The 24,604-nt window shown below is 51.9% G+C and overlaps 2 protein-coding genes across 2 annotated transcripts in view; one reads left to right on the top strand and one right to left on the bottom strand.

Moving 5' to 3' along the window:
- Nucleotides 1-22,668, bottom strand: part of MYH7 (myosin heavy chain 7) — a 59,835-nt gene extending 37,167 nt beyond the window's left edge. Inside the window, exons 1-16 of the mRNA XM_060255406.1 lie at nt 22,457-22,668; nt 19,439-19,582; nt 17,699-17,855; nt 16,419-16,446; nt 14,626-14,737; nt 14,297-14,389; nt 13,878-13,941; nt 13,657-13,755; nt 12,470-12,573; nt 11,862-12,000; nt 8,354-8,472; nt 7,506-7,655; nt 5,820-5,990; nt 3,945-4,254; nt 1,530-1,600; nt 81-168 (exon numbers count right to left, since the gene is read on the bottom strand). Of these exons, the coding sequence (XP_060111389.1) occupies nt 81-168; nt 1,530-1,600; nt 3,945-4,254; nt 5,820-5,990; nt 7,506-7,655; nt 8,354-8,472; nt 11,862-12,000; nt 12,470-12,573; nt 13,657-13,755; nt 13,878-13,941; nt 14,297-14,389; nt 14,626-14,737; nt 16,419-16,446; nt 17,699-17,855; nt 19,439-19,582; nt 22,457-22,657 (2,050 nt within the window). The 5' untranslated portion in view covers nt 22,658-22,668. The remainder of the gene's footprint in view (nt 1-80; nt 169-1,529; nt 1,601-3,944; nt 4,255-5,819; nt 5,991-7,505; nt 7,656-8,353; nt 8,473-11,861; nt 12,001-12,469; nt 12,574-13,656; nt 13,756-13,877; nt 13,942-14,296; nt 14,390-14,625; nt 14,738-16,418; nt 16,447-17,698; nt 17,856-19,438; nt 19,583-22,456) is intronic.
- A 722-nt stretch (nt 22,669-23,390) lies between these two features.
- The window catches only part of NGDN (neuroguidin), a 15,923-nt gene continuing 14,709 nt past the window's right edge, over nt 23,391-24,604 (top strand). Inside the window, exon 1 of the mRNA XM_060256514.1 lies at nt 23,391-23,423. Coding sequence (XP_060112497.1) covers nt 23,391-23,423 — 33 coding nt within the window. The remainder of the gene's footprint in view (nt 23,424-24,604) is intronic.

Raw genomic sequence — 24,604 nt, 5'->3', positions numbered from 1 at the left:
GGAGGATCTCGCAAAAGCAACAGGATATCTGCCAAGCGCATTCCAAAGGCAGGAACTGGGGGGTGGGGCGTGTTCCTCACCTGGAGCCTTGGTCTCGTTGGGGATGATGCACCGCACAAAGTGGGGGTGAGTGGAGCGCAAGTTGGTCATCAGCTTGTTGAGGTTCTCCTGGGGGAGGAAGGAAAAACGGACGGGAGGGAGGATGGAGTGGGATGTGGGAGGGACGGATGGGGTGGATGGAAATGGTTGGGGGAGAACGGTGAACGTGGACAGGAAAAGGGTGGACCGATAGGTCCGATTGACGACCAAGCAAAGAGAGGAAGGCCGTTCACCGAAGGAAGGAAGGAAGGAAGGAAGGAAGGAAGGAAGGAAGGAAGGAAGGAAGGAAGGAGCACATAAATACCAGTCATAGACCAGGAGAGCTAGATGCAGTTGGAACAGGGTGCAGACCAAACTGGAAAAACCTCAGTATTTCTCTTTGTCCTAATTACGAAACCTTTCAGTGGCTTGCAGACACTCGGATGGCAGGATTAAACCTTTGTTTTCGTGAGGCCTTTGCAGGAAAGCCCAGCTTGAAGGCCTCATAAGGTAGATGAGGTAGATGAGGTGAGGCCTCATAAGGTAGATGAGGTGAGGTAGATGAAGATATTGGATTTATATCCCACCCTCCACTCCAAAGAGTCTCAGAGCAGCTCACAATCTCCTTTCCCTTCCTCCCCCACAACAGACACCCTGTGAGGTAGATGAAGATATTGGATTTATATCCCACCCTCCACTCCAAAGAGTCTCAGAGCGGCTCACAATCTCCTTTCCCTTCCTCCCCCACAACAGACACCCTGTGAGGTAGATGAAGATATTGGATTTATATCCCACCCTCCACTCCAAAGAGTCTCAGAGCGGCTCACAATCTCCTTTCCCTTCCTCCCCCACAACAGACACCCTGTGAGGTAGATGAAGATATTGGATTTATATCCCACCCTCCACTCCAAAGAGTCTCAGAGCAGCTCACAATCTCCTTTCCCTTCCTCCCCCAGAACAGACACCCTGTGAGGTAGATGAAGATATTGGATTTATATCCCGCCCTCCACTCCGAAGAGTCTCAGAGCGGCTCACAATCTCCTTTCCCTTCCTCCCCCAGAACAGACACCCTGTGAGGTAGATGACGATATTGGATTTATATCCCGCCCTCCACTCCAAAGAGTCTCAGAGCGGCTCACAATCTCCTTTCCCTTCCTCCCCCACAACAGGCACCCTGTGAGGTAGATGAAGATATTGGATTTATATCCCACCCTCCACTCCAAAGAGTCTCAGAGCAGCTCACATAAAAGGTGAAATGAAGAGCTCAGAGCTCAACAGCTGTGCCTTGTCAGTGGCCCTAGAAGACCAAAGCTGCCCCAGCTCTCAGACAGAAGCTTTTACCAGCCTGTCTTCCTGGGTGCCTTCTAACTGGCAAAGGTGGGGATCAAATCCCCGGACACCCTCTTAATCGCCAACAGTGGCCACTGCCGGAGTCTCCCTTGGGCCCTTACCCTGTGCAAAGCGGAGACGGTCTGGAAAGAGGAGCCCTTCTTCTTAGTCCCTTTGCCTTTGCTGTCGGTTGCTGGCGAAGAAAGAAAGAGAGAGAGAAATGAGGAAACCAAGTTGAGTTCTTCCAGGTCAGAAATGATGGACGGATTGCATGTTTCTTCCAGGATCTTCATGGTTCCTCCCGCCCCGCCCCCCCTCCCCCCCATTTATCTCCACAAAAAGCCCAGCAAAGCAAAGTTAGGTTGCGAGAGAATGGCTGCCCAGGGTCAACAAGTGGCTAAGCAGAGATCTGGACCTAGATCTGTCCAGATTTGTATGGCCTGGGGTAGCCTGGTTTTGTCCGATCTCAGAAGAAGAAGAAGATACTGGATTTATATCCTGCCCTCCACTCCGAAGAGTCTCAGAGCGGCTCACAATCTCCTTTCCCTTCCTCCCCCACAACAGACACCCTGTGAGGTAGATGAAGATGTTGGATTTATATCCCGCCCTCCACTCCGAAGAGTCTCACAATCTCCTTTCCCTTCCTCCCCCACAACAGACACCCTGTGAGGTAGATGAAGATGTTGGATTTATATCCCGCCCTCCACTCCGAAGAGTCTCAGAGCAGCTCACAATCTCCTTTACCTTCCTCCCCCACAACAGACACCCTGTGAGGTAGATGAAGATATTGGATTTATATCCTGCCCTCCACTCCGAAGAGTCTCAGAGCGGCTCACAATCTCCTTTCCCTTCCTCCCCCACAACAGACTCCCTGTGAGGTGGGTGGGGCTGAGAGGGCTCTCACAGCAGCTGCCCTTTCAAGGACAGAGTCTCAGAGCGGCTCACAATCTCCTTTAACTTCCTCCCCCACAACAGATTCCCTGTGAGGTGGGTGGGGCTGGAGAGGGCTCTCCCAGCAGCTGCCCTTTCAAGGACAACCTCTGCCAGAGCTATGGCTGACCCAAGGCCATACTAGCAGGTGCAAGTGGAGGAGTGGGGAATCAAACTAGGTTCTCCCAGATAAGAGTCTGCACACTTCACCACTACACCAAACAGAGTCAGCTCTGGTTGGTAAGTTGGATGGGAAGAAGAAGAAGACATTGGATTTATATTCCGCCCTCCACTCGGAGTCTCAGAGCGGCTCACAATCTCCTTTCCCTTCCTCCCCCACAACAGGCACCCTGTGAGGTAGGTGAAGATATTGGATTTATATCCCGCCCTCCAATCCGAAGAGTCTCAGAGCGGCTCACAATCTCCTTTCCCTTCCTCCCCCACAACAGGCACCCTGTGAGGTAGGTGAAGATATTGGATTTATATCCCGCCCTCCAATCCGAAGAGTCTCAGAGCGGCTCACAATCTCCTTTCCCTTCCTCCCCCACAACAGGCACCCTGTGAGGTAGGTGAAGATATTGGATTTATATCCCGCCCTCCACTCCGAAGAGTCTCAGAGCGGCTCACAATCTCCTTTCCCTTCCTCCCCCACAACAGACATCCTGTGAGGTGGTTGGGGCTGGAGAGGGCTCTCACAGCAGCTGCCCTTTCAAGGACAACCTCTGCCAGAGCTACGGTTGACCCAAGCCCATCCCAGCAGGTGCAAGTGGAGGAGTGGAGAATCAAACCTGGTTCTCCCAGATAAGAGTTCGCACACTTAAGCACTACACCAAACTGGCTCTCCAAAGTTGCTGAGACAGAGACGGGCAGATCACCTCTGAATGTTTCTTGGCCTTGAAAACCCAGGAGTGTCAAACTCATTTGTTATGAGGGCCGGATCTGACATAAATGAGACCTTGTTGGCCGGGCCACGTGTGTACCTATTTAAGATTAGGTAGCAGAGATATCAACTTTATAAAGGACACAAACACAATTCAAGATTTTTTAAAAAACCTTAAAACATTAGCACTCATTGGTCTTAAAAGTGCTTTGTATTTCTCCAAAGGGATCCAGGGAACTGGGCAAAGGAAGCTCTGGCTCTTTTCTTTCTTCCCCAGGGGACCAGGAGGGGGAGGAGCCTCAGCCAATAGAAGGGAGAGGCTTCACTCAGTAGCTCTGTTGTGCGGTTGAGAGAGCCTGGCAAAGCAAGCTCTGCCTCCCCCCTTCCTCCCCAATGGAGAAGCCTCAGCCAACAGAGAAAAGAGAGACTTTCCTCTGTAGCTCCTTTGCGATTGAGCAAGCCTGGCAAAGCAAGCTGTTGATGCAGAAGGAAGCAAGAGAGAGGGAGAAGGAAGGAGACGACAGCCAGTTGCTCGGGGGCCTGATAGGAGCCCGAGGGCAGCCTGACTCGGCCCCCAGGCTGCATGTTCGATACCCCTGCCCTGCAGGGTCCCCACGTCAGCCGCAACCTGACAGCATTTTATATGCATAGGGGCAGCTTCATACATTCCCGTTCGCGGTTTCGAGGCCAGAACGTGAAGCACGAGACCTGCCCCTTCCTCTCTTACGTGCGTCTGCTCCAGCGTAGTTGGCAAAAAGGGTGGCCAGGAGCTTCAGAGCCGACTTCTGGTAGAGCCCCACCACCGTCTCGTTGAGGGGGTCCTTGTTCTTCTGCAGCCAGCCGATGATGTTGTAGTCGACGGTGCCAGCATAGTGGACGAGGGCAAAGTGAGCTTCCGGCTTGCCCTTGATGTTCCGGGGCTTCCCGAAGTTGGCCGACTTGCCCAGGTGGTTGTCGAAGAGCTTGGCCTTGAAGGTGATGTCGCTGGCTTTGGGAAACATACATTCTTCTTCTAGGATGGACATGATGCCCATTGGCTGCCAAGGAGGAGAAAACGTCACCCACCGCAGGTAGAGATGAGTCAAATCCATAATCAATGGGAGACCGTCATTAGCAGCCTGAGAGAGGGGCAGACTGACAGCTTTTTCGACTTCTGACTTGGTGGTGGGTGCCACCAGGCCTTTTTCTGTAGCAGGAGCTCCGTTGCGTATTAGGGCCCACACCCCTGATACAGCCAATCCTCCTGGAGTTTACAGTAGACCCTGTAAGAAGAACCCTGCAAGTTCTTGGAGGATTGGCTACAAAACAGCTACCACAGGAGGTGCAGCCAACTACAAAATGGCCGCCACAGGAGGCATGTCAACAACAAAATGGCCACCAGAGTAGATGGAGATAAGCACAAGATAGCCAACAGAGGAGGAAGAAGAGTTGGTTTTTATACCCTGCTTTTCACTACCCAGAGGAGTCTCAGAGGGGCTTACAATCACCTTTCTTCCCTCTCCCCACAACAGACACCCTGTGAGGTAGCTGGGGCCTGAGAGCGCTCTGAGAAAACCTTGACTGAACCAAGGTCAACCAGCTGGCTTCAGGTGGAGGAGTGGGGAATCAAACCCGGTTCTCCAGGCAAGAGTCCACCACTCTTATCTACCACACCACTCTGGAGGTGGGTCAACAACATGCAGAGAGGACGCCCAGGGGACATGAGCGGTACTTTTAAAAAAAATCACTGGGAAAGAAGAGCGAGGGAATCAATAAAACCGACACTGGGGTGACAGCTGCCACTTAACTGCTATTTCGATCTGGGCAGCCAATAGAGCTGTCAAGCCCTTGGAACGGGTAGGGGGTTTTCTGCCCTGGAGGTTCCCAACCTGCCAGCCCACCTGCCAGCCCACAATGACGTCACCCAGAAGTGATGTCACCGCACCGGCGACACTGTGCATCGGCCGCTCTAGGCGTTTCTGGGAAAACTCTATGGTTTTCCCAGACCCTCTAGCAATTTGGAAGGGAAAGCTCTATGGTACAATAGGTACCATAGAGTCCCCCCCCCCCCAAATCAGAGGCTGCGGGGGACTTGTCAACCCTAGCAGCCAATCAGATCTCCAGTGGGGCTAACCAGAAGCCGTACTGGGCATGAGCCCCATCGACCCGCCTGCACTTTATAAAACCACTTGTCCGGCACTATAAAAAGGTGGCCCAGGACTTTTTTTTCATAGCAGGAGCTCCTTTGCATATTAGACCACGCCCCCTGATGTAGCCAATGCTCCAAGAGTTTACAGTAGGCCCTGTCCTAAGAACCCTGGAAGCTCTTGGAGGATTGGCTACATCAGGAGGGTGTGGCCTAATATGCAAAGGAGTTTCTGCTCCCAAAAAAATAAATTAAAAAGCCCTCCCAGGTGCTATGGTCCCCGCGGGCACCGAGCTGGGGACCCCCTGTCTCAAACAGTGCTGGTTCATAAGCCAGTGCCTCCACATGACCTCAGATGGGTAGGGAGCCCACAGGCAACTCTGCACGCTCAAGGAAACAATTGCACAGCCCCAGGTGAGGCATCCAGAAAGGGAAGGAGATGTCCATGCCTTGGAGAGCCGGGAGGGAGTCAGGTACCTTCTCGATGAGGTCGATGCAGGCCTGGAGGTCCATGCCGAAGTCGATGAACTCCCACTCGATGCCCTCCTTCTTGTACTCCTCCTGCTCCAGCACGAACATGTGGTGGTTGAAGAACTGCTGCAGCTTCTCGTTGGTGAAGTTGATGCAGAGCTGCTCGAAGCTGTTGTACTGGCGGTCGGAGGGGAGGGAGGAGGTGGGAGAGAAAGGAAGTCAGTTTAGGTGGGGAGTCCTCCGGCAAGTCTTTGATGCGTGGACAGTTTTTGCAGGGAGTATTTCTGACGAATCCCTAGCCTGAATAGCCTGAGCTCATCAGATCTCAGAAGCTCAGCAAGGGCAGCCCTCGCTGGCCCTTGGATGGGAGCCCACCAAGGAAATCCAGGGTTGCTACGCGGAGGCAGGCAATGGTGAACCACCTCTGTTTATCTCTTGCTTTGACCTGGATAGCTCAGGCTAACCTGATCTCATCAGCTCTAAGACGGGTTAGTACTTAGAGATGCCAAGCTCCGACCATGGGTGGGGGATCCCCCATCCGGGAGGGCCCCAACTTGCCTATGGAGAAGGCCAACGAGGGGATCCACGCCCCCAAAGAGCCCAGTTGGCGCGCGCCATCCCCAGCGCAATGACATCACCCGGAAGTGTCGTCATCACGCCGGGGATGGCACACAGGGATACTCTAGGACACGAGTTAAAAACTCTATGGTACCATAGAGTTTTACTGTGAACCCTAGAGCATTTCTGGTGTGACACTCTAGGAACCACAGTAAAACTCTACGGTAACATAGAGTTTTTAGCACAAGTCATAGAGCGTCCCAGCGCGATGCCCCCAGCATGATGATGTCACTTCCGGTGATGTCATCGCGCCCCGTGCACTTTGAGCATCTGAGGAACAAGTCCCCCGGTGGAGGGACTTGGCAATCCTATTGGTACTTGGATGGGAGGCCACTAAGGAAGTCCAAGGTTGCTACACAGAGGCAGGCAATGGCCTACCACCTCTGTTAGTCTCTGGCCTTGTAAACCCTATGAGGTTGCCATAAGTCAGTCACAACTTGATGGCATTTTCCACAACACTTCCTATGGGCAGATGGTCTCCCCTCAGGACAGGGCGACCCCACTCCCAGCCACTCCACCTGACAGGAACTCTCTTCCCAGCAAGGAGCCTGATACAGACCCCCTTCCAGAGGTCAACTCTCCAGGTAGCAACACCTCACCCCAGGGGTCTACCTCAGGGGTCCCCAACCCTTCTGAGCCTGACGGCAACTTTGGAATTCTGATGTAGGGTGGTGAGAGCAGCCGCACAATGACTGCCACAAAATGGCTGCTGTAGGAGATGGGCAGCCACAAAATGGCTGCTACAGCTTAACTTCAGTCAGTGAAGATCTTTCTTCTGTGGTGGCAACTGCTGCCAAAGCAACATTTAAAAAAAATCCGCATAGTCAATCGTATTTCCAGTGGCCAATCAGAAACCTTGCTGAACAAAAGCCCCACCTGGCTCTGCCCACTTTCTAAAAATGGTTGGCAGATGCCAAAAGGTGTTGAAGGACACCCATGGCGCCCATGGGCACAATGTTGGAGACCCCTGCCCCCGGCCATTGTGCCTTGCAGGTAGACAGCAGGCCACGTGGCCTTCCAGTCCCTTTGCAATGTTGTGGTTTTAGAAGGAGGGTTGGGGTGGGGATTGCTCACATCGAAGATCTCGAAGCCAGCAATGTCGAGCACTCCGATGAAATACTGTCGCGGCAGCTTGGTTTCCAGGGTGGAGTTGATCCTGACGACCATCCAGCCAAACATTTTCTCATACACTGACTTAGCCAGAGCACCGATAGCGTAGTACACCTGTTTAGAAAAGGAAAGAGTCAGAGGAGATGAGCAAGAGGGGGGAAAAGAGTATCCTTAAAATCTGAAAAAAAATCAGGCTGGAACTTGAAAAAGGAGCAGAATTTTGACATTCAGTTCATATTCCATAGGCAGAAGAAGAGGAGGAGGAGAAAAGAAGAAGAAAAAGAAGAGGAGGAGGAGAAAAGAAGAAGAAAAAGGACAAGAAAAGAAGAAGAGGAGGAGGAGGAGAAAAGAAGAAGAAAAGGAGGAGGAGGAGACGAGGAGAAAAGAAGAAGAAAGAAGAGAAGAAAGAAAGAAGAAAATGAAGAGGAGGAGAAGAGGAAGAGAAAAGAAGGAAGAAAAGAAAATATGAAGAAAAAGAAGAGAAGAAGAAGAGGAGGAGGAGAAAAGAAGAAAAAGAAGAAGAGGAGGAAAAGAAGAGGAGGAGAAAGAAGAAGGGGGCAAGAAAAGAAGAAAAAGAAGAAGAGGAGGAAGAGTGGAAAAGAAGAAGAAAACGAGGAGGAGGAGAAGAGGAGGAGGAGAAAAAGAAGAGGAAGAGGAGAATGAGAAGAGGAAGAGGAGGAGGAGGAGAAGAAGAGGAGAAGGAGAAGATGAAGAAGAGGAGGAAGAGAAGAAGAGAAGGAGAAGACGAAGAAGAGGAGAAAGAGGAAGAAGAAGAGCCTGGTTCCTCAAGAGAAGAAGGAGCTGGATCTCACCTGTTGGACATTTTGCCCTTTGGTGACGTACTCGTTGCCCACTTTCACCCTTGGGTGGCAGAGGCCCTTCAGAAGGTCTGCAGAGTTCAACCCCATCAGGTAGGCTGACTTGTCCGCTTCTGTAAATGCAGAGAAGGGTTTCAAGGTTAAGCCCAGCCTGGGCCGGAGGAACAGGACGAACAAGCAGGGAAGGATTCAAAGAAGCGCAAAGGCGACCGAAATTCAAAAGGCGGCTCCTGCAAAAGGGTGCTGGAGATACCATAGAGCCTTAGAGCTGGAAGGGGCCATACAGGCCACCTAGCCCAACCCCCTGGTCACTGCAAGATAAGCCTAGAGCACCCCTGACAGGTGTTTGTCCAGCCGCTGCTTAAAGACTGCCAGGAGGGAGAGCTCACCACCACCTCCCTTGGTAGCCAATTCCGCTCTTGAACAACTCTCACTGTTAAATTCATCCCACCCCCTCTTTAATATCCAGCTGGTACCTTCCCACCCTTAATTAAAAAACCCATTATTGTGAGTCCTCTCCTCTTCTGCCAACAGGAACTGCTCCCTGCCCTCCTCTAAGGGACAGCCCTTCAGATACTTCAAGAGAGCCATCATGTCCCCCCTCCGCCTCTTCTTCTCCAGACTGAACCTTCCCAGGCCCCTCAGCCTTTCCTCAGAGGGCTCTGACTATATACTCTAAGTCCGGGGTGGCCAAACTGCGGCTTGGGAGACACATGTGGCTCTTTCACACATATTGTATGGCTCCCAAAGCCCACCCCCAACCCTGTCAGCTGGCTTGGAGAAGGCATTTGTCCCTTTAAGTCACGGCTTGGAGAATGCATTAAAGCTGTTTTCTTTCCACCTCCACCTCCCTCCCCAACTATTTTCCTTCCTTCCTTCCTTCCTTCTCTCAAACATCTGATGTTCATGTCTTGCGGCTCTCAAACACCTGATGTTTATTCTTCGTGGCTCTTACGTTAAGCAAGTCTGGCCACCCCTGCTCTAGGTCTTATACATAAGAACATAAGAGAAGCCATGTTGGATCAGGCCAGTGGCCCATCCAGTCCAACACTCTGTGTCACATAAGAACCTAAGAGAAGCCATGTTGGATCAGGCCAGTGGCCCATCCAATCCAACACTCTGTGTCACATAAGAACCTAAGAGAAGCCACGTTGGATCAGGCCAATGGCCCATCCAGTCCAACACTCTGTGTCACTTAAGAACATAAGAGAAGCCGTGTTGGATCAGGCCAAAAGCCCATCCAGTCCAACACTCTGTGTCACATAAGAACATAAGAGAAGCCATGTTGGATCAGGCCAATGGTCCATCCAGTTCAACACTCTGTGTCACAAAGTGGCCAATATATGTGTGTGTGTGTACACACACACACACACGCATACATAGGTAGGTAGGTAGGTAATATATATATATTAGCTAAAAGCCACTGATGGACCTCTGCTCCATATTTTTATCCAATCCCCTCTTAAAGCTACCTATGCTTGTAGCCGCCGCCACCTCCTCTGGCAGTGAATTCCACATGTTAATCACCCTTTGGGTGAAGAAGGACTTCCTTTTATCCTTTTTAACCTGTCTGCTCAGCAATTTCATCGAATGCCCACGAGTTCTTGTATTGTGAGAAAGGGAGAAAAGCACTTCTTTCTCTACTTTCTCCATCCCATGCATAATCTTGTAAACCTCTCTCATGTCACCCCTCAGTCGACGTTTCTCCAAGCTAAAGAGCCCCAGGCGTTTTAACCTTTCTACATAGGGAAAGCGTTCCAAACCTTTAATCAATCTAGTTGCCCTTTTCTGCACTTTTCCCAATGCTATAATATCCTTTTTGAGGTGCGGTGACCAAAACTGATCTGAGTTCAGGTTTTCCTGAGAATGCAATCTTGCTTGAAGATAGTTCCAGAGGGTAGTCAGGCTGATTTCCGGTAGAAGAGCCAGATTCGAGTCCTGGAATTTGTGGGGGTATGAGCTTTCCCCTTTTCACCAGCTTTGTGGGGGCATGAGCTTCCAAGGGTCAACATTCCCTTGACTCTCCAAATCTCATCCCCTCTCAAAATCTGGTTGGTCTTTAAGGTTCTACTGGACTGAAATCTATCCAGTCTTGCTTCACTTCTTCGGGAGATCAGTTCAAGGTCCATCTCCTCTGGACTGGAAGAACCCCAACAAACACCACATATGAACAGGGCTAATTTTTGTAGCAGGGCCTCCTTTGCCTATTAGGCCACCCACTCCTGATGCAGCCAATCCTCCAAGAGCTTACAGGGCTCTTAGTACAGAGCCTACTGTAAGCTCCAGGATGATTGGCTACATCATGGGGCGTGGCCTAGGAGTGGAATTCTAGCAGGAGCTCCTTTGCATATTAGGCCACACACCCCTGATGCAGCCAATCCTTCAAGAGCTTACAGGACTCTTAGTACAGAGCCTACTGTAAGCTCCAGGATGATTGGCTACATCATGGGGCGTGGCCTAGGAGTGGAATTCTAGCAGGAGTTCCTTTACATATTAAGCCACACACCCCTGATGCAGCCAATCCTTCAAGAGCTTACAGGGCTCTTAGTACAGAGCCTACTGTAAGCTTCAGGATGATTGGCTACATCATGGGGTGTGGCCTAGGAGTGGAATTCTAGCAGGAGCTCCATTGCATATTAGGCCACACATCCCTGATGTAGCCAATCCTCCAAGAGCTTACAAGGCTTTTTTTTAAAAAAAAGTTCTTGGAGGACTGGCTACATCAGGGGTGTGTGGCCTAATATGCAAAGGAGCCCCTGCTAGAATTCCAAGCTCTTGGAGGATTGGCTACATCAGGGGTGTGTGGCCTAATATGCAAAGGAGCCCCTGCTAGAATTCCAAGCTCTTGGAGGATTGGCTACATCAGGGGTGTGTGGCCTAATATGCAAAGAAGCTCTTGCTAGAATTCCAAGCTCTTGGAGGATTGGCTACATCAGGGGTGTGGGGCCTAATATGCAAAGGAGCCCCTGCTAGAATTCCAAGCTCTTGGAGGATTGGCTACATCAGGGGTGTGGGGCCTAATATGCAAAGGAGCCCCTGCTAGAATTCCAAGCTCTTGGAGGATTGGCTACATCAGGGGTGTGTGGCCTAATATGCAAAGGAGCCCCTGCTAGAATTCCAAGCTCTTGGAGGACTGGCTACATCAGGGGTGTGTGGCCTAATATGCAAAGGAGCCCCTGCTAGAATTCCAAGCTGTTAGAGGATTGGCTAAATCAGGGGGTGTGGGGCCTAATATGCAAAGGAGCCCCTGCTAGAATTCCACCCCTGGTGTGGCCTAATATGGAAACGAGTTCCTGCTACAAAAAAAGCCCTGGATATGAGATGTCGCACCAGAAACAGGGCAGGGTTCTAACCAGGTGGAGGAATCACCCTTCTGCCTGAGCACTGAGAGTCATCGTCCCCGGCAACCTTCCTAAGATCTTTCATTTCTTCACCCTCTGCTTAATAAATCGCAAGTTGATCAACCGCTCTGGGGTAACCTCCCGTTCCTCCAAAATCGCACCTTCAGTGCCGTCAGGCTCTGCCTGCTCTTCGCGCTGCTTCTGTTTGAATTTCATATTCCCGTAGTGCATGATGGCCCCGGTCAACTTGTAGATGGAGTTTTTCTCCTCCTGGGTGAAGCCCAAGACGTCAAAGGCACTCTGTGTTTGGAGAAAAGAAAGGGAAACGTGCAACGCTTTCTCTGTGGCCCAAGTATCACAGAATCATAGAATCATAGAGTTGGAAGGGACCTCCAGGGTCATCTAGTCCAACCCCCTGCACAATGTAGGAAACTCACAAACACCTCCCCCTAAATTCACAGGATCTTCATTGCTGTCAGATGGCCATCTAGCCTCTGTTGAAAAACCTCCAAGGAAGGAGAGCCCACCACCTCCCGAGGAAGTCTGTTCCATTGAGGAACCGCTCTAAGTGTTAGGAATCATAGAGTTAGAAGGGACCTCCAGGGTCATCTAGTCCAACCCCTGCACAATGCAGGAGATTCACAAACGCCTCCCCTAAATTCACAGGATCTGTAGTAGTAATGCAGTTTGGTTCCCCTTGAGCTGACTGACCATGATGTATGGTCTAATCTCGTAACTTAATGCCTGGGATTCCATCCGGAGTACTCACGTCAGTTGCTAACAGTTCCTCGGCGTCGTCAATAGAGGGCACTGTGGTCTCTCCTTGGGAGATGAAGGCGTAGTCGTATGGGTTGTTGGTGACCAGCATCATGTCTGGAAAGAGGAAGTGGGGTGGGTTAGCCAGGGAGGAACTGAGCCCAATGCAAGAACATCCTCTCCAAAGGACTTTCAGGTTTCACACCACAGGGCATGTCAACAAGGAAAGGCAAACTCATCAAACCCAACAAGATTGAGACCGGAGGCCAATTACGATGGACTAACTTCACCCAAAGGGTGGCTAACACATGGAATTCACTGCCACAGGAGGTGGTGACGGCTGCCAGAATAGACAGCTTCAAGAGGAGATTGGATCAACATCTGGACCAGAAGTCCATCAGTGGCTATTAGCCAAAGCATATTGATGGAACTCTCTGTCTGGGGCAGTGATATGCTGCATTCTTGGTGCTTGGGGGGAGTGGGCAACAGTGGGACGGCTTCTAGTGTCCTGGCCCCACTGGTGGACCTCCTGATGGTGCCTGGGTTTTTTTGGCCACTGTGTGACACATAGTGTTGGACTGGATGGGCCATTGGCCTGATCCAACATGGCTCCTCTTATGTTATTATGTGACACAGAGTGTTGGACTGGATGGGCCTTTGGCCTGATCCAACATGGCTCCTCTTATGTGACACAGAGTGTTGGACTGGATGGGCCATTGGCCTGATCCAACGTGGCTTCTCTTATGTTCTTATGTGACACAGAGTGTTGGACTGGATGGGCCACTGGCCTGATCCAACATGGCTTCTCTTATGTGACACAGAGTGTTGGACTGGATGGGCCACTGGCCTGATCCAACATGGCTCCTCTTATGTCCTTATGTGACACATAGTGTTGGACTGGATGGGCCTTTGGCCTGATCCAACATGGCTCCTCTTTTGTTCTTATATCTTCTCTTTACTCAAAGACCATCATGACAAGATCTCTGGCCAGTCAAGAGTGAAGCTAGGATGTCAAGATGGAAGGGCTATCTCTTGGTGGCCGACTGGGATGGACTTCTCTTTGCTCAAAGACCATCATGACAAGATCTCTGGCCAGTCAAAAGTGACGCTAGGATGTCAAGATGGAAGGGCTATCTCTTGGCGGCTAATTAGGATGGCTCAAAGGCCATCATGACAAGATCTCCCACTAGAAAAGCTCACCTAGAAGTTCTGGCTTCTTGTTGGACAGGATCTGGTAGTAGATGTGGTAGTTCCTCTCCGATTTGAGCTGGAAGATGACTCGAGATTTTTCAAGAAGGTCTAAGAAGCGAAAAGGGGTGGGAGAAGTGTGTGTGTGAACACGTGTGAACTATCCATCCCAAAGGATTAAAAAAAAAAAGCACAGGAAAGGTCAAAGCTAGGTGACATCACTGGACACGTACAAGTTTCTATGTCTGCCGAAGCCAGCTTCCCTGTGGCCCCAAAATGGATCCGGATGAATTTACCCTGAGAGAGAAAGAAGAAGGTGGTGAGGGGGGAGGAAGCATTTAAGGGCCCAGAAAAGGACACAGATAACCAGACAGGCCCGGCACTAGGGTTTCTTGTACCCCAGGCAGAACTCCCCCACCCCTACTCCACGCGTTCTATTCACGCACATGTCCCTATAATGTCATGCCCCCCCAGACTTCACTGAAGCTTCCTGAGCCTCAGCGAAGTCAGGAAGGCAGCGGGCGTGAGGAGAGGGGGCACCCTGTGGCGCCCTAGGCCAGGTGGTGCCCTAGGCAGCCACCTAGCCTACTCCCATGTGCCGGCCTATAAGCAGATACCGTGATATCAACACTCACTACAAAATAACACTCACAAATCGGGACGAGTTGTCATTCCGCACCGTTTTGGCGTTGCCGAAGGCTTCCAGAGCAGGGTTGGCCTGGATGATTTGATCTTCCAGAGTCCCCTGAGGGTGGAACAAAAGGTGAGGATAACAAACTTCCCCTCCAGAGGAGCAGAGGAGGCTCAGAAGAGGGAAACCACAGGGGAAGTTATCCCCCCGGAGCCATTCCTTCTGCCCTGTCAGCAGGACTCAAAAGCTTCAACGCTTTCAAAGTCCTCCACAGCCTCCCTTGGGCTGTTCTTGTGTGGTGAGTGCCGCATAATGCATTGCCCAGTTCTCCGGTTGGAGGAGGCGCTTACCTTGCCTGTAGGGGCCTGCTCCTTTTTGCTCCGGTCGCCGATGGCGGCGATCACCGCAAAATACTGGATGACCCGCTTGGTGTTCACCGTCTTCCCAGCACCGGATTCTCCGCTGCGGACAGAAGAGGCAGGCGGTGGTTCCACGGAGTCAGCTTAAAGTAGCCAGTTAAATTTGGACAGGGCTATTTTTACAGGGAAAAGCCAGCAGGAACTCATTTGCATATTAGGCCGCACCCCCCGATATCCCCATTGTCTCACACAGGGCTATGGACATATGTAGCTGCCTTCTACTGAATCAGACCCTCGGTTCATCGAAGTCAGTATTGTCTACTCAGACTGGCAGCGGCTCTCCAGGGTCTCAAGCTGAGGTTTCTCACACCTATTTGCCTGGACCGTTTTTTTTGGAGATGCCGGGGATTGAACCTGGGACCTTCTGCTTACCAAGCAGATGCTCTACCACTGAGCCACCGGCCCTCCCCTAATATGAACCTATGAAGCTGCCTTCTACTGAATCAGACCCTCCTTGGTCCTTCCAAGTCAGTATTGTCTACTCAGACTGGCAGCGGCTCTCCAGGGTCTCAAGCTGAGGTTTTTCACACCTATTTGCCTGGAGATGGAGATGCTGGGGATTGAACCTGGGACCTTCTGCTTACCAAGCTGATGCTCTACCACTGAGTCCCTCCCCAAATTTTTGTAGAAAAGCCTATCAGGATCTCATTTGCCTGTTAAGCCACACCCCCTGACACCAAGACAGCCGGAACTGCGTTCTTGTGTGCTCCTGCTCGAAAAAAGCCCTGAATTTGGGTAGGGGTGTGGAAGGAAGGGTTTCATTGCTTCTGCCTTGCAAATAGCTCCGCAAATGTTACTGGCCCATGAGATTTTTTTTACCAGCTTGCCTGGTCACACATTTCAGCGTTGGTCATTGGTGGAGGGCTATGCTGTCAAGACGCGGCAAATTTACGGTGACCCAGTAGAGTTTTCAAGGCAAGAAACGAGCACAGGTGGTTGGCCCTTGCCTGCCTCTGCGTAGCAGCCCTGGGCTTCCTTGGTGGTCTCCCATCCAACTAGTAACCAGGGAAGACCCTGCTTAGCTTCCAAGATCTGATGAGTTCAGGCTAGCCTGGGTCATCCAGGTCAAGGCAAAAGATGAACAGAAGCGGTTGGCCCTTGCCTGCCTCTGCGGAGCAACCCTGGGCTTCTTTGATGGTCTCCCATGCACATACTAACCCGGGCCAGCGCTGCTTAGGTTCTGAGACATGACAAGATTGGGATAGCCGGGGTCAGCCGGGTCATGACAGATGAACAGAGGTGGTTGGCCCTTGCCTGCCTCTGCATAGCAACCCTAGACATCCTTGATGGTCTCCCATACAAATACTAGCCATAGCGGACTCCACTTAATGTCCAAGATGTGATGAGATCAGGCTAGCCTGGAGCATCCAGATCTGGGCATTGGCTGCTAGTGACTCTGAAGAGAGAAACAGCCTCCGCCACCTCTCCTGAGCTTCCTTGCCTGGTGGCCTGGCATTGGCCCTCACTCGCCATAGGTGACCGGGTGAACGGCTGGCTGAACAGGGGCTTGCGTTCCCCAGGAGGGGGGGGCAGGGGAAGCAGAGAAGGGGAAGAACCAAGGAGGGAGAGTTGGAGTGTTTGTTGGCCCTGGATGTGGAAGGGTCACCACAGGAACAAGTGCTGGATTCCGTAGATTGGTGGACCAATAGGGGAGAGACACGGTTTAGGTCCAGTGGATGTTCTAAAGGCTTTGTGGGTGGACAGATAACGAGGATGGAACTTACGTGATCAGGATGGACTGGTTCTCCCGATCTGAGAAGAGAAGGAGAAAGGGGTGAGAGAAATAAGAAAATGAGGAAGGGAGGGAGGGAGGGAGGGAGGGAGGGAGGAAGGAAGGAAGGAAGGAAGGAAGGAAGGAAGGAAGGAAGGAAGGAAGGAAGGAAGGAAGGAAGGAAGGAAGGAAGGAAGGAAGGAAGGGAAGGAGGAAGGAAGGGAGGGAGGAAGGAAGGGAGGGAGGGAGGGAGAAAGGAAGGAGGGAGGGAGGGAAGGAGGAAGGAAGGGAGGGAGGGAAGGAGGAAGGGAGGGAAGGAGGAAGGAAGAGAGGGAGGGAGGGAGGAAGAAAGGAAGGAGGGAAGGAAGGAAGGGAGGGAGGAGGAAGGAAGGAAGGAAAGGGAGGGAGGGAAGGAGGAAGGAGGAAGGAGGGAGGAAGGAAGGAGGAAGGGAGGGAGAGGAGGGAGAAGGGAGGGAGGAAGGAGGAGGAAGGAGAGGAGGGAGGGAAGGAGGGAGGGAAGGGAGGGAGGAAGGGAGGAGGAGGGAAGGAAGGAGGGAAGGAGGGAGGAAGGAGGAAGGAGGAAGGAAGAAGGAAGGAAGGAGGGAGGAGGAAGGAAGGAAGGAGGAAGGAAGGAAGGAGGAGAGGAAGGAAGGGAAGGAGGAGGAGGAGGGAGGGAGGAAGGAGGGAGGAGGAAGGAGGAGGAGGAGGAAGGGAAGGAGGAAGGAGGAAGAGAGAGGAAGGAAGGAGGGAGGGAAGGAGGGAGGAGGAGGGAGGGAGGAGGGAAGGAGAAGGAGGGAGGAGGGAAGGAGGAGGAGGGAGGGAAGGAGAGGAGGGAGGGAGGAGGAGGAAGGAGGAGGATGGGAAGGAAGGGAGGAAGGGAGTCGAGGGAGGGAAGAGAGGAAGGAGGGAGGAGGAAGGAAGGAGGAGGGAAGGGGGAGGAAGGAGGAAGGGAAGGGAGGGGAAGGAGGAAGGAAGGAGGAAGGGAAGGAGGGAGGAGGAAGGAAGGGAGGGAAGGAGGAAGGAAGGGAGGGAAGGAGGAAGGAGGAGGAGGGAGGGTGCGGAAGGGAGACTGAGGGAGGAGGAGGAGGAGGAGGAGGAGGGAGAGAGGAAGGAGGGGAGGGAGGAGAAGAAGGAAGGGAGGAGGAGAAGGAAGGAGGACAGGAAGGAAGGAAGGAAGGAAGGAAGGAAGGAAGGAAGGAAGGAAGGAAGGAAGGAAGGAAGGAGAGAAAGATGGGTGAAAACTTTGCACCACCATTTTGGGGGTTGTCCTGTTCCTTCCCATGTGCCCTTTACCTGTCAACATGTATTGGTACGCATTGTCAGAGATGGAGAAGATGTGGGGAGGGGCCTCGCTTCGCTTCTTGCCCCGATAGGCGGCCACCACTTCTGCATTGTAGACGGGCAGCCACTTGTAGGGGTTGACGGTCACACAGAAGAGCCCGGAGTAGGTCTAGAGAAGAGAAGGAGCGAGATGAGGGGCGGGGAGGAAAGAAAGAAGCAGACAGACGATATTCCAGGTGTCGATGATGTCTTTGAAGAATGGTTCCCCACCACCTCACAGTCTTAAGGGCTAGAAACTTGATGGGCAGTTCACAATTGAAAACTGGGATCATCAAAGCACTGAACTGATATTTTATTAGGTCCACCTTGTGCTCTTCCTGGAGACATCCAGGTGGACCTGAGCTTACAAGGTTCTTTTTAGATTCTTGCTCATGTCGCCCCATCAGTGTGCCTGATGGCACATGCCTGATTAGGTCGCGAGGTGTGGCTCAGGTTGAAGCCCTGGCATCTCCAGTTAAAAGGATGGGGTCGCAGGTGATGTGAAAGGCCTCCACTTGAGACACAGGGAAAGCTGCTGCCAGTCTTAGCGGACAATACCAACCTTTGATAGACCAAAGGACTGGCTCAGGAGAGGTCCGTTCCAGGTGTGAACGTAAGGACATCAGAGCAGCTGGATCAGGCCAATAGTCCATCTAGTCCAGCATCCTTTTTCACGCATTGGCCAACCAGTTTCTCTGGAGAGTCAACAACAGGGCAGAGAGCACACGGCCTTCCCCTGAGGTTACCTCCTGGCTCTGGGATTCACGATTTAGTGCCTCGGAATGTGGAGGTTCCCCTCAGTTCCTCACGGCTAGTAGCTATTGATAGACTTCTCCTCCATGAATCTATCTAATCCCCTTGTAAAACTGTTTATTCCTGTGGCAAATTCCACATTTTAATCTGCCCTCTGCGTAAAGCAGTATTTCCTTCATCCTACTGCTCATCAACTTCATCGGATGCCCTAGTATTTGGGGAGGGGGAGGGGAGAGAGAAATCTCTCTTTTTCAGCTCCCTCCACCCCATGCATAAGTTTATAAACCTCTATTATCACACACACCCCCAAAATTGTCTTTTCTAAACTGAAAAGTCACAGATGCTTCAGCCTTTTCCCATAGAGAAGGCGCTCCAGCTCCCTCATCATCTTTGTTACCCTCGCCTTTGCTTCTTCCAGCTCTACCATGTCCATGTGCAGAGCATTTTTGTTGTAGAAAAAGCGCAGCAGGAACTCATTTGCCTATTAGGCCACACCCCCTGACATCACCATTGTTTCATGCAGGGCTTTTTTTTGTAGAAAAAGCCCAACAGGAACCCGTTTGCGTATTAGGCCACACCCCCTGACACCAAGCCAGCCGGAACCGCGTTCCTGTGCATTCTTGGCTTGGGAGCCACATGTGGTTCTTTCACACATATTGTGTAGCTCTTGAAGCCCTCACTGTCCCATCGGCCATCTTGGAGGAGGAGGCACTTCTCTTTAAATCACTTTCCCAAGCCACGCCAGACAGCAGCTTGGAGAAGGCATGTAAAGTTAAAGTTGCTTTCTTTCCAGCTCCCCTCCCTATCTATTTCCTTCCTTCCTTCCTTCCTTCCTGTCTTGTGGTTTTCGAACATGTGATGTTCATGTCTTGAGGCTCTCGAACAACTGACGTTTATTCCATGTGGCTCTTAAGTTAAGCAAGTTTGGCCATCTCTGTTCTAAAGGGTCTCGGGACTTACATAGATCATCCAGGCCGCGTAACGTTCCTTGAGGTTGTAGAGGACGGCCGGTTCGTGCAGAAAGGTCAGCATCGCCATGTCTTCTATCTTGTCGAACTTGGGCGGGTTCTGCTGCATTATCTGGTCTTCCTTCACCGTCACCGTCTGCCAAGAGCCAACAAGTTCACATCTCCCGTGCGACGGCCCTTGCCCCAAGAATATGGCTCCTTTATCTCCCCCCAAACCATTTCCCCTCGCTCCTCAAACGTCATCCTTGAAGGTGGGGTGGGAACCCATAGAAAGAAGGGACTAGGAAACGCCCTGTTGAACTAGGCATCCCAGCTGGGACTTAGCCATATAGGGAGGAGGGAAACAAAAAGGATTATCCAGAGAAATCTTAGAGATACCCATCTAGAGCAGAAGGAAGAAGAAGAAGACCATAGATTTGTACTCACCCTTCTCTCTGGATCAGAGTGGCTTACAATCTCCTATATTTCCTCCCTCTACAACAGACACCCTGTGTGGTAGGTGGGGCAGAGAGGTCTCGCACAGCAGCTGCCCTTTCAAGGACAGAGTCTCAGAGCGGCCTACAATTTCCTTTCCCTTCCTCCCCCACAGCAGATACCCTGTGAGGTGGGTGGGGCTGGAGAGGGCTCTCACAGCAGCTGCCCTTTCAAGGACAGAGGCTCAGAGCGGCCTACAATTTCCTTTCCCTTCCTCCCCCACAAAAGACACCCTGTGAGGTGGGTGCGGCTGAGAGGGCTCTCACAGCAGCTGCCCTTTTAAGGACAGAGTCTCAGAGCAGCCTACAATCTCCTTTCCCTTCCTCCCCCACAGCAGACACCCTGTGAGGTGGGTGGGGCTGAGAGGGCTCTGACAGCAGCTTCCCTTTCAAGGACAGAGTCTCAGAGCAGCCTACAATCTCCTTTCCCTTCCTCCCCCACAACAGACACCCTGTGAGGTGGGTGGGGCTGAGGGGGCTCTGACAGCAGCTGCCCTTTCAAGGACAGAGTCTCAGAGCGGCTCACAATCTCCTTTATCTTCCTCCCCCACAGCAGACACCCTGTGAGGTGGGTGGGGCTGAGAGGGCTCACACAGCAGCTGCCCTTTCAAGGACAGCTCTGCAAGAGTTCTGGCTGACCCAAGGCCATTCCAGCAGCTGCAGGTGGAGGAGGGGGGAATCAAACCTGGTTCTCCCAGATAACAGTCCGCACACTTAACCATCACACCAAACTGGCTCTCAGGAGTGTGTTGGGGGTTGAAAGACCTGGCCAGGAGGGGTGGGGGGGATCAATATGTGAATAAGGAGTCCTTGACTGACTCAGACCAGCCTGATTTCATTAGATCATGGAAGCTAGGGAGAGTCGTCCCCGGTCAGCAGGTGGATGGGAGACCACCGAGGAAGTCCAAAGTCGCTGAGACAGAGACAGGCAACGGCAAGCCATCTCTGCACATCTCTTGCCTTGAAAACCCTGAGGGGTCACTGACCAAAAGTCAGCTGCTTGAAATACACTGCACCCCACCCCAACTAAAAGAGCAAAACATGCCATTTGTTACCTTCATGTTTAAGGGGAGATGAATGGGGCATCATGAAGGAATCTCAGTAAATTTTGCACAATTAGAAAATACTCTTACGCGCTTATCTTCTATTTTGACATGTTTATTGCTTCAATTGTTGTTCCCCCTTTCATTAGATCCATGCAGCTGTTGACCCCATACACCGACCTGGCTTGTCGTTCCTGTTCTGTCTCAAAATGTCTTCAACATATAGAATCATAGAGTTGGAAGGGACCTTTAGGGTCATCTAGTCCAACCCCCTGCACAATGCAGGAAATTTACAAATATGTTAATTTGCTGTTGAAATTAAACCAGAATAGTTTCCAGCTCAACTCAACATTAGGAAGAACTTCCTGACTGTTAGAGCAGTTCCTCAGTGGAACAGCCTTCCTCAGGAGGTGGTGGGCTCTCCTTTCTAGGAGGTTTTGAAACAAAGGCCAGATGGCCATCTGGCAGCAACGAGGAGCCTGTGAATTCAGGGGGAGGTATTTGTGAGTTTCCTGAATTGTGCAGGGGGTTGGACTAGACGACCCTGGAGGTCCCTTCCAACTCTATTATTCTATGATTCATTTCCTGCAAAGCAAGACTGTAGACCAAAGTCACCCAGTAGGCTTTGAGGATTCAAACACAGCTCTCGCTGATCCAAGCCTAACACTCTAACCAAGTGGGGGGCGGGGTTTCCCTGCTGCAAGAATGCTTTTTGAGATAATGTCAAGAAGGCTGGAACATGCCAAGAAGAAGACTGCAGATTTATACTCCATCCTTCTCTCTGAATCAGAGACTAAGAGTGGCTTACAATCTCCTATATCTTCTCCCCCCACAACAGACACCCTGTGAGGTAGGTGGGGCTGAGAGGGCTTTCACAGCAACTGCCCTTTCAAGGACAGCTCTGCCAGAGCTATGGCTAGCCCAAGGCCAATCCAGCAGGAGCAAGTGGAGGAGTGGGGAATCAAACCCGGTTCTCCCAGATAACAGTGTGTGCACTTAACCACTTAGCAAGAGCTATGGCTGACCCAAGGCCATTCCAGCAGGTGCAAGTGGAGGAGTGGAGAATCAAACCTGGTTCTCCCAGAGAAGAGTCTGTGCACTTAACCACTTAGCAAGAGCTCTGGCTGACCCAAGGCCATTCCAGCAGCTGCAAGTGGAGGAGTGGGGAATCAAACCCGGTTCTCCCAGAGAAGAGTGTATGCACTTAACCACTTAGCAAGAGCTCTGGCTGACCCAAGGCCATTCCAGCAGGTGCAAGGGGAGGAGTGGGGAATCAAACCCGGTTCTCCCAGATAAGAATCTGTGCACTTAACCACTTAGCAAGAGCTATGGCTGACCCAAGGCCATTCCAGCAGGTGCAAGGGGAGGAGTGGGGAATCAAACCCGGTTCTCCCAGATAAGAGCCCGCCCACTTAACCACTACACCAGACTGAAGCTGCATCAGTTCAGGTCCCCCGGGATGCCTTAAGAAGCGCAGGGCGGGAGGAGATGTACCTTGCCATTCTCCGTCTCCACGGTGACATTGCCACCCTCCCTGGACATGACTTTGGCCTTGACAAACTCCACCTTGTCGTCCAGCACAAACACGTCTTTCTTCAGGTCGAAAGGCCGGTTCTGCGCTTCGATCCTTTGCTTTTCCGTCTGCCGCAGGTAGGGAGCAGCGGGACCAAACTCGGCCATCTCGACATTTGACATGGCTGCAGCAGAAGTCTGGGGGTGGGTCGGTGGTGAGGGGGTGGGAAGGAGGAAACACAGACATACATATGAACATCTTGAGGCCAACGCTAGTATAGAACCTAGCTAGGACTGCTGTGTTTTGGAAAGGTGTCATTCGCCAACTGTCCACTAGAAGGCAGCCTCAGCTACGGGAAGCGGCTGCGCGCGGTGTGGGTTGCAAAGCGTATCCAGAGGGTTATCCGCGCTCCTTCCGTTGCTGCAAAAATAAACGGGAAGAGAGCCATGGCCGTTGAAAAACTGCAAGAATTTTTGTTCCAGTTTAAGTTCACGTCGGAATAAAATGGCTTAAATCTTTACATTTGCCGCTGCTGGTTTCCTCCCCGCAGCCCTCCACGAACGCCTGGCGAAAAGGGAAATGCTGCTTGCTGCTGCCGCCCCCCAGTGGAGAGGGGAAGAACTGCTCTGTTTAAGCTCCGGAGTGGTAAAGCAGCAGTACTGTGGTCTAAACTCTCTGCTCACGACCTGAGTTCGATTCCGGCGGAAGCTGGATTCAGGTAGCTGGCCAGGGTTGACACAGCCTTCCATTCTTCTGAGGTCGGTCAAATGAGTACCCAGCTTGCTGGGGGGAAAGTGTAAAAGACTGGGGAAGGCAATGGCAAGGAAAGGTAAAACGTTGTGAAAGCAACGTCACCCCAGAGTCGGAAACGACTGGTGCTTGCACAGGGGTCCTTTCCTTTCCTCTCTCTGTACCATGTTGCATTCTGGGCCGCCGCCTACCAGCTTTGTATGGCTCTGCTCAGCTCTGTATGGCTTTGCTCACTGTGCTGGACTCCTCGTCTAATGAAGTGTGCTTAAGAGCACGCAAAAGCTTACGTTCTAAATAAAAATTGGTTGGTCTTAAAGGTGCAACTTGACTCCTGCTTTGCTCAGCTGCTTCAGACCAACACGGCTGCCCGCTTGGGCCCTCTTTCTTGTTGGCATTGGAGAAATCGCACCTCTGTTAAAGGTTTCCTGTGCCATGTCTTAAAAGAGGACGAACCTCAGGCGCATAGCTAACCAGGGGCCCACGGGGCCAGGCCCCCTGACAGTTGGGTTGGGCCCTCTCACCCCCATCCCAGGGCCACCCCTCTCTCCCCCGCCTCCTGGATGATTTAAATTGCACAGGGCTGGCACCTAGAAACAGCCACTGCCCATCCCGTGCCATTTAAAGGGTGAGCCAATCTGTTTATCGGCTGGTTCTAAATGACACAGGAGAGGGGAGGAGCAAGGGCACCCCCCCCCAGCCTCTCCAGCTTCCTGCTCTCACCCCCATAACCCCGTCCCCCTACGGCCCTCCCGTGGACCCCTCCCCATGCAGCCCCTACCTACAAGGCTGATGTACCTGGATGTTAGAATGTACCTGGATGACAGAACCATGTTAGAACGGATTTGTTACCATTCCGGAAGGCCTGCAAAACGGAGCTGTTCCTCCAGGTCTATGGTTGAGGCAAGCGGACGTCCTTATCCTGTTATTATACCATCTAACGGGCCTCCCAGCAATGACAGCCACTACAACCAGGGCCAATCACCAAAGGGTGATTAACATGTGGAACTCACTGCTACAGGAGGTGGTGGCGGCTGCAAGCATAGCCAGCTTTAAGAGGGGATTGGATAAAAATATGGAGCGGAGGTCCATCAGTGGCCATTAGCCACGGTGTGTGTATATATATGTGTGTGTGTGTATGTATGTATATGTGTGTAAATACACACACATATTGGCCACAGTGTGACACAGAGTGTTGGACTGGAGGGGCCATTGGCCTGATCCAACGTGGCTTCTCTTATGTTCTTATGTGACACAGAGTGTTGGACTGGATGGGCCATTGGCCTGATCCAACGTGGCTTCTCTTATGCTCTTATGTGACACAGAGTGTTGGACTGGATGGGCCATTGGCCTGATCCAACATGGCTTCTCTTATGTTCTTA

This window comes from Heteronotia binoei, chromosome 15 (assembly GCF_032191835.1).
Source record: "Heteronotia binoei isolate CCM8104 ecotype False Entrance Well chromosome 15, APGP_CSIRO_Hbin_v1, whole genome shotgun sequence".
NCBI classification, from domain to species: Eukaryota; Metazoa; Chordata; class Lepidosauria; order Squamata; family Gekkonidae; genus Heteronotia; species Heteronotia binoei.
This window is presented reverse-complemented; position numbering and strand designations above follow the sequence as displayed.